Raw genomic sequence first — 19,486 nt, forward strand, 5'->3', positions numbered from 1 at the left:
GGAAGTATCAAGCTGGTGCCCTACACAACTTTTTTTTCCTCGGTGAGTATACTTTCTGCTGTCACTAGCACGACAGGAAAAACGGATGGTTTTTGTTTTAAACCGAGAGTACTTTGATTAAAGTCAGCATTAGTTTATTTTTTATTTTTCTTTTAGAACAAGGAGTTTGTGTTTGGAATTTTTTTTTAAGACAAACACTATCTTTGGCTTTGGGCTGTGAGAAATAATTTGTCAAAATATCTGCTCTATGCCAACAAGGTAAGTGTCCTGGATTTTTTTTTTTTTTTTTTTATGGGGAAATGTTTCCAGAAGCTGCTTTCACAGAGGATGTATACTTTCCTTGGTGAGTACACTCCTTAAAAATGAATGTGATCTTGTCCTTCGAGAGCCTCTCGATTAGGGTTAAAGCAGCAGAATTAGAGAAAACCAGGAAGCAAAGGAACGTGCTAAGGAAACAAAGTTATGTTGTAGGGGGAAACCACCCTGAAGGAAGGTGTGGGTGAGAATAACAGAATCATGGGACTGTCTGTGATTCCAGGCTCACTTCTGATTTCATCTTTTGGATGAGATGGAATTGTGAGGCATTGGGAAACACAAAATACTCCACAAGTGTTATGTTAGGAAATACCGTAGCAAAGGAAGAGCACTGGTAGAGTGATAATAAGAAATATAAACAGATCCAAGTCCAAACTAATATAAATCATAATCAGCTACATAATTTGCTAATCATCCAAGTCTTTCCATGTCTCAAAAATGATTCCTGCATTTTCTGGTCTGTCAGGTATGGGATGGGGTTTTCATGTTGTTCAAAAGTCCAGTTCAGGGCTTCCCTGGTGGCGCAGTGGTTGAGAGTCCGCCTGCCGATGCGGGGAACACGGGTTCGTGCCCCGGTCGGGAGGATCCCACATGCCGCGGAGCGGCTGGGCCCGTGAGCCATGGCCGCTGAGCCTGTGCGTCCGGAGCCTGTGCTCCGCAACAGGAGAGGCCACAACAGTGAGAGGCCCACGTAATGCAAAAAAAAAAAAAAAAAATCCAGTTCAGTAGTTTAGAGCTTCTTTTGATTAAGGAACTAAATGTCAGCAACCTTTTGACCTACAATGGACCTTATGTTTCTAGCCCACTTTACAGTTTACAAAGAGCTTAACACACCTTATGTCCTCCCGCCCCTTCAAGCCTGCAGTCTTCTCTCCTGCCTTTCAATTCACATCTACTTTGGACACCAATTATTTGGCACTTAAACAGTCTCTAAATCAGTCTGTAAAGGACAAGGTGTTTTTTCCCAGGAAAAATACAGCCTACTATGTGTCTCTAACTAGGTCTCCAGGCATAGCTAAGCAGCCCAAGAGTGTCTGCAAGCATTTGTACCCAGAGCACACTGCTATTACAGGACGTACCACATTATATCATGTGTGTCAGCCTCTCTCCATATAGTGGCATCTTCCTGTGGACAGTCACTGGCTCTATATTCATTACTATTATTTAAGTCACTGGCTCTTAATCATCTTGGGGGTCCCCACGCTTGGCTCAGTACCTGCCCTTAGAGGTACACAGGGTGCATCTGTTGAGTGAATTAATTTGCTGCCAGTCTATTCACTGCAGCACATTTTGCATTTTAACCAGATCAATTAACAACTATTTCTTTCATATTATTATTGCAAAAACACAGCACAGAGGGATCTGCCAATTCCAGACCTCTACCTAGTGCCCTGGAAGTTTAAATGTTCTTATTGGTGGAGGCCATTTATTTCTGATTAAAAGCCACCTAAACCTTTTACTCAATCCAAAGGAAGTCATAGGTATGTTTGCCTATATGTTTCCAAACTTGTTGATAAATTTTATCTGCATGAGCTGTCTTTTCTGGGAAGAGAGGAAAGGAGGGAGTCAGTTAGGGAGGTGGGAAATGAATGCTGAGTAAATATTTGGTGCTAGGCAGTTCTGTGTAATTATTATCACTGTTTAAGACCCAAACAATCCTTCAATACGGCTATTTTTCTTATTTGCAAACAGTAAATCTTAAGGTGTGTAAGTGGGTTGTTTGGGGTCACATGCCTAGTCAGTGGCAGAGACAGAGTTCAAACCCAGTTCTGCTGCCTCCAAAGTCCATTCTTATTGCAGCCTGCCCAACTCTTCCAAATCAAAAGAGACTTCTAAATAAACAAAAAGTTTCAGGGGGAAAAGTGTAAATTTTGCTATAAATAATGAAGCCAGGCGTGAAGGTCTCAACCTTACAAAGGGTAGGGTGGCAGGTAAGATTTGGAAACAGGCAGCTCTGAGAAATCCCTCTGATCCTTGTTGCAAGTCCCTGCCTAGATCCTCCTCTGGAACCAGGTGAGTCCGAAGGGTCCAAGGGCTCAGCAGTCTTCTTCTGCCCTCTGTAAAGTCAGTAACTTCACTTTGGTTTTGTGCCTGGGGGTTCTGATCTGGCTAGGAGGCAAACTACAAAACCAAAAGGACAAAATCCCCCAAGCCCAACCAGAAGGTGTGGCAGCAAACCTGAGCTCAGGTGAGGGAAGAGGCTTAGTAGCAGGAATCACAGGACACTTCAGGCTCTCAGACCAATGAGATGTGCACATCCAGGCTCATACTCAGATACCCGAAGTCTCTCCAGACTCAACCTCTTATTAGCAGAGTGGCCTTAAGTCGTGTTCAGTGATGATGCTATATGTTTTCCCATTTACTGGTATTCAGGGCTCAATAAATATGTTCTCCCTAGGTTCCTCAAGGCAAACACCACTATGGTAAGTGTCATGACACTACAAAAGTCACATAAGAGTTATACAGCAAGATCTCTCCTCAAAAAGTACCATGTCTTCATAGGCAAAGTCAAATCAGTTAAGTATATTTTATAAAGCAAATACTTTGAGGTCTCAACTACTCTTTGTGTGTTTCTCAGACTGGCCACGAGGGTTGAGGGAAAGGCAGCACTTGAGAGTGAGGACACCTGACACTTCAAAGTCTTCCATGTGACATAAACCTGATTTGCTGAAATCAACTCGGTGGTTAGCCCATCTGATCAAAGCAAAAGCTATGTTGATGTTTGCAGAAGCCCAAAACATAAAATCAAGAAAAACTGGTTATAAATCCCCATGACACATTCACACTTCCTCAAATCTTTCCTGACAACATGGCATCCCCATTTCCATATGACCATATGACCACAGTTCTGTATTATGGTGAGTCAACCTTTCTCTGTGCAAAGTTAAGAACCTCCCCTAAATGCATGTAATATCTTTTTTGCTGGCAGGACATGGTCCATGACTAGCTATTCTTTAGAACTTTAGACGCTTTGAATAAAAACTAACATTTTTGCTTGTTGCAATTCCTAGCATTTCAGAGGGACTAGGTGTTAGCAAAGAGTCCTTTTAATACTGAGAGGATCTAAAGTCTTAAGGGGATCAAGGTCCTGGCTACACTAGCTAAAAATAAGAGCAAAATTTAATTGAGCACTTACTATGTAGCAGACACACTTCTATCACCCTTCCAACATATCTCAGTCATTTAATTTCATAACAAATATTTTAAATTGGTATTATTATTTCCACTCCCATTGTGCTGATGAGAAAACTGAGGCACAGAGAGGATAAACAACTAGCCTAAGGTCATACTGTAAATAAATGAAGCGAGGATTCAAACCAAACCAGTATGATTTCAGAGCCCTCATCTTTAAACAACATGTGATTCTGCCTCAGCTCAAAGATGAAGGGATCACTGTAAAAGTTGACTTCTATGACAAGGGTTCCCTTCTAGCTTTGTCATATAAAGATGCTCTGCTCAACCTATCTCATACAGAACACACCATGGCCAAGCGAGTTGCAGTGATTGGAGCTGGTGTGAGTGGCCTGTCCTCCATCAAATGCTGCTTGGATGAAGACCTGGAGCCTACCTGCTTTGAAAGAAGTAATGACATCGGGGGACTGTGGAAGTTTACCGTGCGTAGTTCATACCCTCCCACTTCCACCAATCATAATCTGGCCGTTTGCTTTGTCCCTGCCGAGGCATGGTCGCTTTAGCCTACCTTGGTGATCATTACGGGAGCAGCTCACTTTAGCAACACAAGTTTGTTATGGTGTTGTGCTGACCCCAGGCAGGATGCAGTCTGATAGGTGATGAACTTGGACAACTGGCAGGGTAGGGACAAGAGACAGTTGGAGGAGAGAGGAAGAAAGAGTTAAGTGTAATACACAAACATAGTATTGGAAGTTACGATGATTTCTGGAGCAGGGACATTGTAAGACAAAGTAGCAGCGTGTCACATTGGGTAGCTGAATGGCATTGGTGAATATGGAGCAGATGACACTTTAGGAAGGACAGAAGTTGGCATCAGGGAGTGGAGCCCCAGCCCCCAGGCATTGTTCAGGTCTTTGGGAAGAGAATTGGCAAGGGTGAGGCAAGAATCCAGACCTTGAAAGGTCTAGGGGGTATTTTTCACATGATCAGAAGAAAAAGAACACAGGCACTAATCCACCCTTCTTAGGAGTGTGATATGCAGCCTAGTGGGGTGTGCTCAAGGCTAGGCCAGCTGTTAGGTGACTTAAGCATCAGGAATTGGGGCTGGAAATGACTAAATACCCCCTGCCTCTGGCCAAAATTGGTCCTGGCTACTGGGAATAGCAGGGCCTTCAGAGGGAATAAAAGGACCTGCCCCAGTGGTAGGGTATAAGGTGTCAGAAGACGGGAGGCCCAAGTACTAAATGCTTTGGTTGGGGAGAGAAGAGCAGCCTTTAGTGGGAGCTCAAGGTTGGGGAGGGTGCTTCAAACTGATATGAATGAGGGAAGCCTTCTTGGAGTAGGCAGCATTTGCCAGTCTTTGATGGATGGTGAAGAAAACAGAATAAGCAAACACATGTAAATGATCACAACCCTAGGATTATAGCATACTGGGGGAAAATAATTTTTTCTGGTGTACTATGGGCCTCTTCAAGCCACCAAATGTCAATGTGGAAGCAAGTATTAGGTCTGCTGTTTGACCCCATGGTTGGTTTGGTTTCCTTCTCCTATTGTAAAGTGATATAGATTAATTTTAGAAAACAGTACTGAGTTAAACAAAAGAAAAATACAAATTAAATATAATATCAATTCTCATGAGTCAGCACTAACAAAATTTTGATGTAATTTTTTCCAGTCATACAAATACTTTTTTTTTTTCAAAAATGCAATTGTAGTATTCATTTTCATCCACTGAACAAGTACTCGTGTTGTCCCTCTACCAGGGCCTATGGGAAACAAGATGGACAAGGACCCAGCCCTCCTTACTGTCTGGTGGGGAACAGAAACAGTAAACAGACCACTACAATGCAGTGTGATTGGTTCTGTGCTCAAAGTACAGTGTGCTGGGGCAGGGCGCAAGAGCTACCTTGTGAAGGTCTGTTGGGTCATGGAAGGCTTCTTAGAGAACATGATGGTGAAGGAAGAGACTTGAAGAAGAAAACTTCAGCCACGAGAAGTTCACCGGTGCCTTTAATATAGATCTTTTTGTTTTGTTGTTTTGTTTTTGAGTGACAGAGATAGAGACAAGACAACAAGTTGAGAAGTCCAGGAGAAAACACAGGCTGCCAGTATGTGATGCTTCTTTCATGACGACTGAGATAAGACAGAGAGAGACAAGGCTGGAAGGAGATACAGGCTGAAAGGGAGTTTTGTTTTGTTTTGAAAATTTGAGTCTTCAGTATTTTAAGTGTGGATGGGAAGGAGCCAATAAAAAGAGAGCGGTTGAAAATATCCATAGACAATAAATAGAAAAATTAGTGAGGAGTTCCTTAAACAAAGGCAAGAGGAAGAGGTGCAGAGCATGAGTGGACGGAATAATCATGGCAAGGGAAGAAGGAGAAGATAAGCAAGATAGACCGTGGGCCTGTGTTCATGGAATATTTTAAGGACAGTGTCATTCTTGGAGAGCCCTATTAAATGTTGTTAGCTTCTTTGTAGATTGAGAAAGATATCATATTTAACAATTCCAACCCCACCAATGATTTCTGATAACTATAGCATGGAGGCCCAATGCTAACTTTTCCAGGAACTCTTTGGAATTACAAGTGGAACGCTAACTGCTGATGATCTCTGTTCTCTTCCTCCTATCCCCCCACCACCCCATCAAGCTAACTGTGCTTTCACCACAGGAAACTTCTAAAGATGGGATGACCAGAGTCTACAAGTCATTAGTGACAAACGTCTGCAAAGAAATGTCATGTTACAGCGACTTCCCCTTCCAAGAAGATTATCCCAATTTTATGAAGCAAGAAAAATTTTGGGACTACCTCCAAGAGTTTGCTGAGCACTTTGACCTTCTGAAATACATTCGGTTTAGAGTAAGATACCTTGGGTTATGGAAGGTTAATGAGTAGGGGCTGGCCCATTCACCAATCTGATGGAAATGGGATACTTAAGTAAACTTCTTCCTGACTTTCTCTCTATATGAATAAGGCAGATAATAATCCTGCTGGTCATGTTTTACTCAAATAAGTCACTAAAATACTGAATTTCCTGGTTCTTCCTCTAAATTCAGACTCTCATTCAGGATAAAATTTAGAATGTTTTTGAGAGGAAAGGAAAAATGGATTTTGTTCATGAAACCCATTGGGAAGAAATGACTAGAAGTCTGAACCACAGATATTATAATGGGTCAAAACTCATTTTCCTAAATTTTTTCAACATTCGGTGTTTTAATTCATCTCCTTGTCACCAGGAATAAAAACTGAATGTTTCTTCCTTGCAGTGAAGGCATTCAGATGTTTTGGGTCCTAATCTATATGACCACTTTTGAGACTTTGCACAAGTTATTTAACTTCTCTAGGGAAAAGATAAGCCAATGTTAACAGACCTCCTATCGTGGGACTGACTTGGCCCACTTGAAATAACAGACATGGTTACCATACGGTCATTGTATGAGGTCCCAAGATGACTGATGGAAAGCGAGTGTTTGTCTTTTGCTTTCAGACCACAGTGTGCAGCGTAACAAAGCGTCCCGACTTCTCCGAAACTGGTCAGTGGGATGTTGTCACAGAGACAGAGGGGGAGCTGGACAGAGCTATCTTTGATGCTGTCATGGTTTGCACTGGACACTTCCTGAATCCCCGTTTACCTTTGGAGTCATTTCCTGGTGAGTCATTTCTGCCTGAAACCATGCCTACTCTTCTGGGTTCTTTTAGAAGTTACTGATTTGTAATTGGAAATACTTCCTCGTGATTATAGACAACTTTATGTTTACCCTCAGAAATAATATGTACAAAATAACTCTGAAAGTTATAAAACACTATAGAGGTGTCAGATTTTATTATTTACTTATTAATATAAATGCTGATGTTATCATTTAAGTTTTATCATGCCTGTCTGATTCAAGCTCAGTGATCACAGAAGGCTCAAAACTATCAGATCGGTCATGGAAAAAAATAGGCTTTGAATTTCGTCATTAAATTACAGGTCATTTGAATCAGGAGTGACCTGTAATTCAATAACTTAAAGGAAGTGAGAATACAAGGAAACTTGACAGAATTTTTTTTAAGAAATAGACCAGAAATTATACATACAAAGAAATATTGTCACCCTTCAAAATAGTCATCACAATAAGAATCCATCCACCTCTTAAAGCAGGGCTATCCACACAAAGGAGTTTTAGAAATTCCCCTTTGGAAGTGCTTTTGATCCAATGGCACATTCTTTTTAATATACTCACTATTAGCAAATCTCCAACTTTTGAAGTCAAGTGAGGATTACTAAAATGTAGTGAAGCTACTCTTCTTCCGTTACTCATAAGTGGCCCTAAAGGCAATTGAGTATGAAGTTTTGAAACTTCTTTTAGGAATTAAAAGAAACTTTAAGAAATGAAGATGTGAAGAAGAAAGTTTGCAAACCTTAGACAATAAAAAATGAAATATAAATCTTAAAACATAATTTCAAATTAACAAACTATTCTATTTTCAAAATGTGTTAGGGACCAAGGGAGAATTCAGTACATAATTTTACAAAGAAGCAATATTGTAAATGGTGGGTCAGCTTCAGGCTTGCTGCTAGTCTATGGGCTAAATACATAATCACATAGTACCAAAGGAATATATAACTGCCTCTATAACAATGTTTCTATGAGGAAATATGTCACAAGTGTCAAATAAGAGATGCTTTTGGAATTAAGTGTCTCGTCAGGTTTGAGGTGGCTAATCCTTTACTCCTAACTACCTTCAGTCCCACTGCGACTATAACTAAAGAACACTGCTGCAAAAGAGCAATCAGGGGCTGAGAGGTGATGATCTTTGTGGCAGTATGAAGTGTCCAGACTGGCAGAAGTGGGCCCAAGGAAAGAGACTGGCTAAACATAAACTAGAGTAGCGACATAGTTTTGGATCATCTTGAGAGCAGACATTTCTACATACTTTAATGACCTCAGGGAGGTGGGGGAGGAATAATTGTAGTAGAAACATTGAGGTGCCCCTTTCTTTTGCCCTAAAACCCAGATATTGGAGAAGGAAGAAACCCACACACGTAGATTTTAGAGGCTCCCCCTGAGGGGGTCTTGGTTTATGACCAGACTTTAGAAGAATCTATTATGGGGGACAGCAGGACAGATAATCCCAATTTCCTCTGTGTTTCCAGAGTGAGGTATCTTGGTGAATGGATACGATGTAAACTTTCCAGGAAGTTCTGGTCTGCTACAGTTCCCTGCAGGCAATGGCCCTGGATAAGCAGCATTTAGCATAATGGATCCAGACCCTGTGCTAGCTGCTTAATCTTGGATGAACATAACCTCTCTAAGCCTCAGCATAGTGGAAATATAAGTTCCCATCTCAGAGTAGTGATGAGGATTAAATGAGATCATCCATGTAAAATACTTAGTATAGTACAGAGCACACAGTAAGCACTCTATAAACAATAGCTACTACTGTTATGAATCATGACCTTTTGTAAGCTATTATCCACCATCTGAGAATTGCTTGGAAGAACCTGCTTCCTAAGAAGCAGATGCGTCCCCCAGACGAAGAAGTATTTCTCCCTCTTAGTTAAGTTATAACCCTAGTTATAAGCCTCAGCAGCCATTCCATCTCAGAGTGCTGGATCCTCCCAGAGCCCATACAGGAATCACGGGATGGGTGGCACAAAGTGCAGTTCTGCAGGTCACCCCTCTTGATTCTTTTCTCTCCCACACCAAGAAGTTGTGTAAACGTGACTCTCTAAACACGCATCAGTTGTAATCATTAGTTACAGATTAGTGGTCGCAAATGCCTAATTATATTTGATCAATTATTAACAAATGTTCTTAAACTCTGTGAGCGTTGTGCATGGACTTCAAGCTCCTGGTCTTCCTTCTCCTAAGGTAGTTTCTAAGCATTTTTCAACACATAACAGTAGGGGAATAAGTATAAGATGAAGAAACCACAATAGCAAACTATTCCAGAGATATTTGCTGACAAGGCAAACTAGGCCCTGTGCCTCCTAGCAGACCGTTTTTTTTTCTGAATTAGTAGTTTTGATTTACCAAATAGATTCCTTTGGGGCAGGGGAGGGGGCAAGGCATTATTGACGTATCATTGATTCAGAATTACCTATGCATTCCATACTTTTTCTTGGGTCCCCTGCTCAAATATGCAATTATGGAGAACCTATTATTTGAAAAGCATTGTGTTAGGTACATACAAAATCTATGAACCAAGGTTGAGCCCTCAGGAAGCTTCTCTCCAGCCAAACCTCAGTGAATAGGTTGAAGCCCCACTCTCTAATGCATTCGAGGCACGTGTTCTTCCCCCTTCTTGAAACCCTCTTAGGGCTTCGCTTTTCAAATTCCTAATCATCTTTCTAATGTCATTCTTTGAAAAAAAAAAAAAATCACATCCTCCAGGATGACTTCCCTGGCTCAGTCTAGGCTGATGCCCCACTGAAGGCATCATAACACCTCCTGTTCTGGGGGGCAGCATAGTATCATGCTTGACAGCTGAGCCCAGAGTCAGATGACCTGACTTCCCGTCCGGCTCTGCTACTTACTATATGGCCTTGGGCAAGTTGCTTAACCTCTCTGTGCCTCCACTCTCAGCATCAGTAAAACTGCATCATAATACTGTTCACCCTATGGGGTTGTTGTGAGGTTTAAATTAATTAACAGGTATAAAATCCTTAGAAGAATGTCTAGGACTTGCTAGTAAGGTCTGAATAAGCGTTAGTTAGCTCTTGTCTGTTTACCTATTTCTCACTCAAGGATGAACTCTTTAAGGGTAGAGACTGCCTTTTATTCTCACATCTCCTAAACCTAAAACCTGAAACAGTGCCTTGGGCTATACAATGTTGAAAGCACAGGTCATGTAATATAGAGTTATTAACCAACTGTACTTCTTCTTGTAATGTCCCTGCAGGCCTCATCTGTGGGGCTTGTCCTTCTCCTGCCCTTGGTTGCAATTTCAGGCCATTCCCACCGCTTTTCTGCTCACTCTCAAATAATGGAAAGTCCTCCTCTGTCATTTTTTTTGTTTGTTTGTTTGGCCGTGCCATGCAGCATGTAGGATCTTAGTTCCCTGACCAGGGATGGAACCCGTGCCCCCTGCAGTGGAAGCAGAGAGTCCTAACCACTGGACTGCCAGGGAAGTCCCCCAGCTTCTCATTTTTATAGCTGAAATGTTCTGCCTCGTGTAATAGTAAAAACTGGCAATTACCTGTAATGATGAAGCTTCTCCCCTCCCCCAGCCGGCTCCTGCTTTGTGCTGACAGCAGCAGTGAGAAGAGATGGTGCGCTTGGCTGCTCTCTTCCTCTGCCAGTTCCTCCTCCAAACCTTTCACTCACCAGCTGCAGTCTCTGGCCCTTCCAGAATTGGAGTCAGGGCAAGGAAAAGAAGAAGTAAGGGGGCAGGAAAAGTCTTTCTCCACTGGCACCAACCAGGTGCTAGTTCTCTCAGGCCTTGGGGGTGTTTAAGATCCATGCTTTGTGGGGTGCTTTCCTAGGCTCTGCTCCACAGAGACGCCCCATGACTAGGGATCGTTCCGTGCAGCCCCTGTTGCTACAGACCAAGCACTCTCAGACTGGCCACTTTACAAGTCCCTAAACCCTAGCTCCTCCCCAGGTCATTTCCATAGACTATCTATTAAGGTCTCATTGCCAGTCCAGATGGCTACCTTGTGCAAAGTCCCTTTAAATTGGCATCAGACAGGCTCTCTCCTACATGGCTTTCATCTGGTCCACATGAGACATGTATTCCACACTGTCAGCAGTAGTAGATGAAAAACTTGCTACTGGTGCAGCCACCCCTTGCAGGCAGTTCCAGTCACAGCCTTTCAAGCGTGGGTCACACACCAGTCTCTGTGCTCCATAGACTCCAAGGGTCGAGGTCTCACAGGGGTCTCCCAGAAGCCCCTCCCCTTTTTGTCAAGGAGACAAAAAGTGCAACAGCACTTTAAAATCCTTTCCTGAAAGTCTCCAATTTCCAACCTCTGGCCACTTCGACTTCAATCCCTGAAAGTGAGAGGCAAAGGATCACAAAACTGGTCTGCATACACCTTCTTTGCAAATTCTGCCTAGTGGGTTTAGCACCTCCCTGGGAACGTGGCAACTATTTGTTGCCATATTTAGTGCATTTAGTTTTCAGCTTTGGGGGCCTCAGCAGGCAAAGACTCCTATTAAAACATTGTGTTATATATAGTAGCTCTTCAATAAATGTTATTGAGTAAATGAATGAATCAGTGACTGTCTGGTAGGAGAATGATAGGTTCCAGGAGACAGTTTCATCTTTTTACATTAAAATTGCAAAAGTACTTGAAGTATTGGGGTGAGAGGCTGAGGAACCCTCTAAAGTGCAGCGCCTCCCTTTCCGATTCATTGTCAGTGCTTCATCTCACCGGTCACAGGGTCTGAAGATGGCTGGCCCCATCGCTGTTTATTTCCTCTGCCACCTCTCATTGCTGAAGCTGTTACCACCGACCCTTTCGAGCTGGTCCCCAATGAGGGTCCTCCTGCCCGGTGCTGTTCAAGCCAAGAGGTCAAATTTGGTTCAGAAGCAGAGGAAAGCTTTATTCTTTGATCAGAGAGCGGACAGGTGCGAGATCTGGCTCTAGAGCAGGCGACCCCCAGGACGTGGTGGGGCTGCTTTGCAGGGTTCTGTCAGCAGGGAGGGGGCAGAGACAGGCACAGGCTCACACTCCAGATCGAAGTTTGGACCCAGAGACTCTGCGCACAGCCCATCACCGCCACCACCTTCAACTGAGGGTCACGTACTGCGCTTCTGCACACTCCCCTGAGCTGAGGCATCAGCGCAGCCGTTTCACACTAGGAACTCAGGTCTGAAGGGCCAGAAGCGAGGCCTCTGCACGCAGCACCCTGTGAGCAAGTGACACTACACTAAGCACAAAGGAAAAGACAAAAAGGTTAAACTTTATCTTATTACCCAGACTGGGCTCTGCTGGTGACAAATCCCTCCTCTCTTTTGTCCTTCTCCTCATTCTTGAGGGGCGCTAGGGGGCGCAGGTCCATCTTTTGTACCCCCCGGAAGAGGACCAGACTTCTTCCCAGATGCCTTTAGATGCGTTTGATGGTCACCAGGCCTCAACACTAACTGTTCATATTGCTGAGCGACCATGATTTATCTAACCCTTTGGAGACAAAGAACACCAGATAATTTAAGATACATGGTCCAAATATTAGCAAGAGCAAGATTTTCCTAAAAATGCAGGTATCTAGGTCTTTTGCCTGTAGGCAAACGTGCCCTGATATGGAGGCTCACTGCAGTGGCCTAAGTATCCCTGGTCACACTTTGTTGTTTTTTTGGAAGAAAAGCTTCAGGTCAGAGAGAGGTTCGCATGAGTCAGGGGGAGTCCATGGCCCCAGGTTGTCTCTCCAGAGGTAGCGTTTAGGGTCCTCTTCATTCAAGGGTGATGTGCCCACAGAGCGATCCCTGCAACGTCAGGGCAGAGTAGGTGGTTAGGGTCACCGAGTGGGGTCCGCTCCCCTTAGGACTGAGCTGGTCTTGCAGGCTGCTGGTTTTCCAGGTTTTTAGGTGTCCCCAGTCTCCTTGCCAGAATGGGTAGAGGGCCAGGTTGGTGGGTGCAGGCAGCACCTGGTTACCATATTCCATGAAAGCTTTCATAGTTTCTCCTCCCTGGAGGGCACACTTGAGTTGTTCCATTTCAAGTTAAGGCGTCCCTTCTCTCGGGCTCGGGTAGTGGCTGTACCATAGATGAGTTCAAATGCACTTAACTTTCACTTATCCCTTGGGGCTAATCACATGCGGAGCAGGGCAACTGGAAGCAACTTCATCCAGTCTTCTTGAGTTTCTGGACATAGCTTGGCTAAGGCCCATTTCAAAGTCTGATTGGAGCTTTCTACTCTCCCCAACAACTGAGGTCTCTAGGCTGAGTACAAAGTCCGCCCACAGTGCCCGTTATCCCCTTCATCACTTGAGACACAAATGCTGGACCATTATTACTTTGTAGGGACCCTGGAAGCCCAAACCTGGGAATTATTTCTTTTAGTAACGTTTCTATACACCCAGAAAAAGAGTCTACTAGCACCAAGAGATACCTGAAATTGCCAGGTACTCTCGCCATGCCAGTGAAATCAGTCTGCTAATCTTCCCCAGGATATGTCCCTCTGGTCTGAATGGGCCTCACCTGGGGGCCTCTAGGGGGTCTGGTGTTGGAGTTGTTCATTGTGCAGATGGGGCATGTCTCAACTATCCGACTGATTATACTTTTCATGCCAGCAGTTACCATGACCTCAACTAGCCAATTATATACCTGTAGTGAGTTCCTTGATAAGCCTCCCTGATGGCTTGATAAGCTGCAGTTTGGGTGAAGAAGTATTGCCCGTGTTCACTAACTAGCCACCCATGGCCTCCTAGATCTCTGTCGAAGCCCCATTTTCAGGCTCTGTTTAATTCTTCCTCTGTGCAGATTGAGGAACAATTGGATGGATCTGGCCTTTGAGGTATGAGGGGTAGTTGCCAAGTTACTGGTTCTAGGGCTGCCCTTTCAGCAGTTGCATTGGCCTTGTCATTTCCCTTTATTACCTCTGCATCCTTCTCTTGGTGACCCCTACAATGAATCACTCACCTTTTTTGGAAGCTGTACTGCTTCTAAGAGCTTCAGTATTTTTAAGCCATGTTTCACCTGTTTATTCTCCACAGCAGGCATACTTCTTTCCTTCCAGATAGCCCTGTGTGTGAAGGATGGCATATCCTGGGAATCTGTGTAAAATCTTCCCTGTCTAAGACTCAGGTGAAGACTATCAACTAGGCCTTTTGGACAGAAGTCCCTGGGGGTAGGCTTCTTGCTTCTATGACTTAGGTCTGGGAGGTCACTGCCTATCCTGCCAGCCTTTTTCCTTCTCTCATAAAACTGCTCCCATCTGTGAATCATTCCTCTTCAGTGTTTGGGAGAGGTCACTTCCTAGGTCAAGGCGACTGGAATAGATCGTGTCTACGGCTTCTATATAATCATGCTCCAAGGGCCCTATTTCTGTGGGTAGCAGGGTAGCAGGATTTAGCCTGTGACAGTTTTTTTATGGTAACAACTGGGTTGTCTAAAGGCATAGCCTGAACTGGAATCGACTTTCTGGGGGTTAGCCATTCTGTTCCCTTAGAACTTAACTGAAGCCTGAACCCGGTGTGGAGTCCGTATAGTGATTGGCTGACCAAATGTTAACTTTTCAGCCTCCTTTAGCAGGGTTGTAGTAACTGCTATTGCTGGTAGACAAGAAGGCCATCCCTTAGTAGTTTGATCTAATTGTTTGGAGAAATAAGCAACCACCTGAGTAAGGGGTCCCATTTTTTGAGCTAATACCCCAAGGGCGATTCCCTTTCTTTTATGAATGTAAAGGTCAAAGGGTTTAGCTAAATTTTGGAGGGCCAGGAGAGGAGTCTGAAGTAACTGCTTTTTCAGTTCTTCAAAGGCCCCTTCACATTCTGAATTCCATTCAAAAGGATCATTATCTTTTCTTTTCAACTTTTCATACAGAGTCCCAGCTATTAAACCATAGTTAGGGATCCAGATGTGGCAAAACCTGGCCATCCCCAGGAAACCCCTAAGCTGTCTTTTAGTTTCAGGAGGGGTGAGGCAGAAAATGACTTCCTTCCTTTCCTGGGGTATGCTTCTCTTGCCTTCTGTGAGAACGAAGCCTAGGTAGGTCACCCTAGTTTGTGGTGCTTGAACCTTTTTCTTGGATACCTTATATCCTTTATCTGCTAGGTTGTTCAGGGTGGTTATAGTATTTTTGTCAGAGGCCTCCTCAGTACGGCTGGCAATCAGAATTTCGTCTACATACTCGAGGAGGGTTCCCTCCTCCAGATGTAGATCTTTTAGATCTTTAGCTAAAGTCTCCCCAAAGATGGTGGGAGAATTTTTGAACCCTTGAGGCAGGACTGTCCAGCAGTATTGTTGTTCTTGTTGCATGTTTGGGTCCTGTCACGCAAAAGCAAAACTTTCTTGTGGCTCTGTGGTTAATGGAATACAGAGGAAGACATCTTTTAAATCTGATACAGAGCCCCAGGTCCTGGTGGACGGTAAAGCGGCCAGCAGGGTGTAGGATTAGACACTACTGGGTGTATATCTTCAGTGGCTTCATTGACTGCCCTGAGGTCCTGTACCATGTGGTATTTCCCACTGGGTTTCTTTACAGGGGGAATGGAGGTATTACAGGCTGACTGACATGGTCTAATAAGGCCCTGGTCAGTTAGGCCCTGTGACACGGGCAGTTCCCAACAAGACCTCCCAGCAGAGTGGGTACTGTTTTCTATTGGGCCATGTATGTACAGATTTTAGATGGACTATCATGGGACTGGCTCCTACAGCTCATCCCATCCATCCCTGGGCCCAGACCTCGGCATTTATTCCAGGGAGATCAACTTGCTCTGTCCGGGGAGGTTTGTCCTCAGCCATTAACATTATCATCTTGTGCCCTTTGTCTAAGGGGACACCAGTCTCCAATTTGTCTCCCATTAGGTGTATAGTAGCTCCCAAGATATCTCTTCCTAGCAGAGGTACGGGGCACTCGGGAACATGCAGGAAGGAATGGGTGGGCCTATGTTTGTGCAGTTTACATTCTGATGGTTCTATGAATGCCCGTTCTTGGACCTTCCCTGAGACCCCCATAATTTTACAACTCTTGTGACTGAGTTTACCTGATCTGGTGTTCAGAACTGAGTAAGTGGCATGAGTGTCAACTAAGAACTCAACAGGCTTTCCCCCCATGTCCAACATTAGCTGGGGCTCCTAGGGGTCAACTGGTGTGCCAGCTTAGCAGCCCCCTGGCCCCATCATTCTTCATCTATCTGGCACTCCCTTCCAATGACTCAGGGTGGGTGGTAGTGTAGATTCAGAGGCATTTCCTGAATGCACTTCTGCACATGGTCTGCTGAGCTGAAGTGTCAGGCACAGCCATTCCACACTAGGAACTCTGGTCTGAAATGCTGGGTACAAGGCCTCTTCACATGGTATCCTATGAGCAGGTGAAACTAGACTAAGTACAAAGGAAAAGAAAAAGGTTAGACTTTATTACCCAGTTTCTACTTTTATTTCCAGGGAATTGTTAATGGACTTTGCCAGTGACACAGCCACCACTGTAAATAGCTCTGCTTCCACTGTTACTACCATTCCTAGTTTATGTGAATCCATGGTTTATGTCTGTTATATATGCCAAGGAGATAATTACCAAAAAAAAAAATCAAGAGGAGAAATATTTGGTAGCCCTTTTCATATATAGTATATCAATATCGTAATAGTGATACTTCCATTGACAGAGTGTTAGGAGCTTGAAAGATCAGTCAGAAATACAAATATAAATAACAAAAGAATAAAGTCTAAATAAGCATACAGTATAATAAGACATTAAGTGTATAATAAGACACAAAGTAAAATAAGCATGAAGTAACAAGCCTAAATCACAAGAATAATTACTTTATTTACATGAGAACATGCCACACAATTTCTTTTTGTAAAAAAGAAAATTTCTTAGTTCAATTTGTAAACATGTTATATACATAAATCACATTCTGATAGAATATATCTATTGGGTAAAATAACATGCATCAACAGTCTACTTCTTGTCTAGGATGTTCAGGTCATGCATGAGATGTTTCTTATTATTGTCTGCAGTAAGCTTGATTTCCCTAAGTAATTGCTTTAAAACGGAACACACATGAAATATAAGTTCTCCTATGCTTTTAACAAGGCATGTTATACTAAATCAGTATCTGAGCTTACAGCATCCAGTGGGATAGGGGATGATATACTGGTTCTACTGCCTGCAATTGGGAGCAAGAACAAAGGGCTGCCATATTTCTGGGACTTGCCTTTTCCCACAGACCCTATGCCTGCCAACGAAGGAGTTACAACTCTAGATATTTCTGATCCCTCTGTCCCTTCAGGAATCCATAAGTTTAAAGGCCAGATCCTGCACAGTCAAGAGTACAAGATCCCAACAGGCTTTCAGGACAAACGCGTCTTAGTGATCGGTCTTGGGAACACTGGAGGGGACATTGCAGTGGAGCTCAGTCGAACCGCAGCTCAGGTACACCATCTCTGCATCTGCACTCCCACCCCCAGCATCATTTCTGGTGTCTGGAGAGTGGTATTCAAGATTATAAAGCACACCGGCCAATAGCTAAATTATGTGGACACAGGGTAAGTGAAAAAAAAATCTTGAAAATCCCTAAAGCCTCTCATAATGCACGCTTTACAGAACTGAGAAGATGTCCAAGAGATGCCCAAGAAGGGTCTAAGAAAATTGTGTGGATGCCAGACCACTAAGTATTTTTCAGAGGTACCCCTGGAACAAGATCAAATGAGCAAATTGTTCTACCCATGCCAACTGTCTTTCTTTCACACTCTCTCTCTGTAATTCTGGAGAGAAAAACCATGTAAAAAGAGAAAGGGGAGGTTGTTTTCTGAACAGCTCCAAGTTTTCAATTCGGAGTCAGATTTGTACTTCGTTTTGAGGTAAAAGCACCCGTTACTTTGCCCAAGAAGTATGCATAATGATTTTAGAAATTCCAAGCATAGATCCACAAATTAGAATCTATTCCACCTTATCATAAATTATAGGACAATGATTAGATTTAGAAATAATAGATTTTTATTTAATTTAGTTAAAATTGCTTGCTCAAAACCTCACTTTAAATCCTATAATATTTACATGTAAAACACTGCCAGCTCAATAGCACATGTCTGCTGGTACTATAATTCTTTACTTTAAACATGATGAAAATACTTAACCAATACATAGATCAGGTCAAAGTGATTTATGAAAATAATGACAGCAGGGGGAACACCTAGTCATTTGTAGATCTAGGTACAACTTCAGCAGTCCTCTGTTGTTATAAGACCAGAATGTTATAAATCGTTTGAGACATATTGAAGAAAAATACTACAAAAATGATGCACATGTATTTATCCTTCTTGCCTTACTTTTTAGGTTCTTCTCAGTACTAGAACAGGTACCTGGGTCATCAGCCGCTCTTCAAATGGGGGCTACCCATTTAATATGATGGCTACAAGACGCCACAATTTTACTGCACAAGTTCTGCCTTCATGTGTACTAAAGTGGAGTCAAGAGAGGGGCTTGAATAAAAGATTTGATCATACGAATTATGGACTAAATATTACTAAGGGGTACTTATATTTTTATTTAATGGTAAAGTTATTTAATCAATATTTCTCATTCTATTTTATTCAGAACTCAAAATGTTCAATAATTGTGACATTGCCTTTGTTTATCCTGTTCTAAGCTTATTCTTTTAAGACAATGTCTATCAGTACCACAGAAGTTCTTGAAATAGGAGTACTCTCTGTCTGGTAGCAAAATAGTAATTGATGAGGCTAGAAGAAAATGAAGGATGGAAACTTTATTTCCAGTTTGAAAATTATGCAATTTAAGTTGGCCTTGAGGGTTCACAGGATGGCTGCCATCCACAAATAGAATATTTGCAGCAACAGTGAGTGCAGATGGCCAGCTCTCACTAACCTTTAATAAATGTCTACTCTGGCTGAACGATTAGAGGTATGAATTGCCAATAGGAATTCCTAGAGTTATATATTTTAATACACATCTATATAGAGCTACACATTGGCAAGGAAAAGGAAAACTTTGAAATGCATGTAAAGTCATTAAATGTGATTTTTATTATATGCATGACCCAAATATTTTTTCTTGGGTAAGATGGCTTTCAAATTACAAAGAAAATTAATAACAACGAATGATTCAATATGTAAATTTTATAGACATTATGTCTGTTGCAATTAGGTAGAATGTTCATAATGAAAATATTTATTATGAAAATCTATCAGTAGATTCAATTTTTTTAATCCAAAAATTTTTTTGTAATTTCCTCTTTGCCAAATGCCAATCCTTTGAGGCCTGGGTGATGTGGACCCAAAACTGACTATCAAATGGATTGTTGTGTACTTGATCCTGACATTGCTCCAGAAATTAGACCTAAGAGATAGAGAATTTTAAACCCCACAGGAAAGAGTAGGTTTAGTCATTTTCTACATGCCTTCTACTGGGAGCAGGAAAACAAAAGATGTTATA

General features: G+C 42.7%; 1 protein-coding gene across 1 annotated transcript in view; it reads left to right on the top strand.

Moving 5' to 3' along the window:
* The first annotated feature begins 258 nt into the window (after positions 1 to 258).
* The window catches only part of FMO4 (flavin containing dimethylaniline monoxygenase 4), a 34,005-nt gene continuing 14,777 nt past the window's right edge, over positions 259 to 19,486 (top strand). Inside the window, 6 exon segments of the mRNA XM_032652743.1 lie at positions 259 to 343; positions 3,790 to 3,929; positions 6,117 to 6,305; positions 6,934 to 7,096; positions 17,325 to 17,467; positions 18,371 to 18,567. Of these exon segments, the coding sequence (XP_032508634.1) occupies positions 292 to 343; positions 3,790 to 3,929; positions 6,117 to 6,305; positions 6,934 to 7,096; positions 17,325 to 17,467; positions 18,371 to 18,567 (884 nt within the window). The 5' untranslated portion in view covers positions 259 to 291.

Source organism: Phocoena sinus, chromosome 1, assembly GCF_008692025.1.
Source record: "Phocoena sinus isolate mPhoSin1 chromosome 1, mPhoSin1.pri, whole genome shotgun sequence".
Classification (NCBI taxonomy): Eukaryota; Metazoa; Chordata; class Mammalia; order Artiodactyla; family Phocoenidae; genus Phocoena; species Phocoena sinus.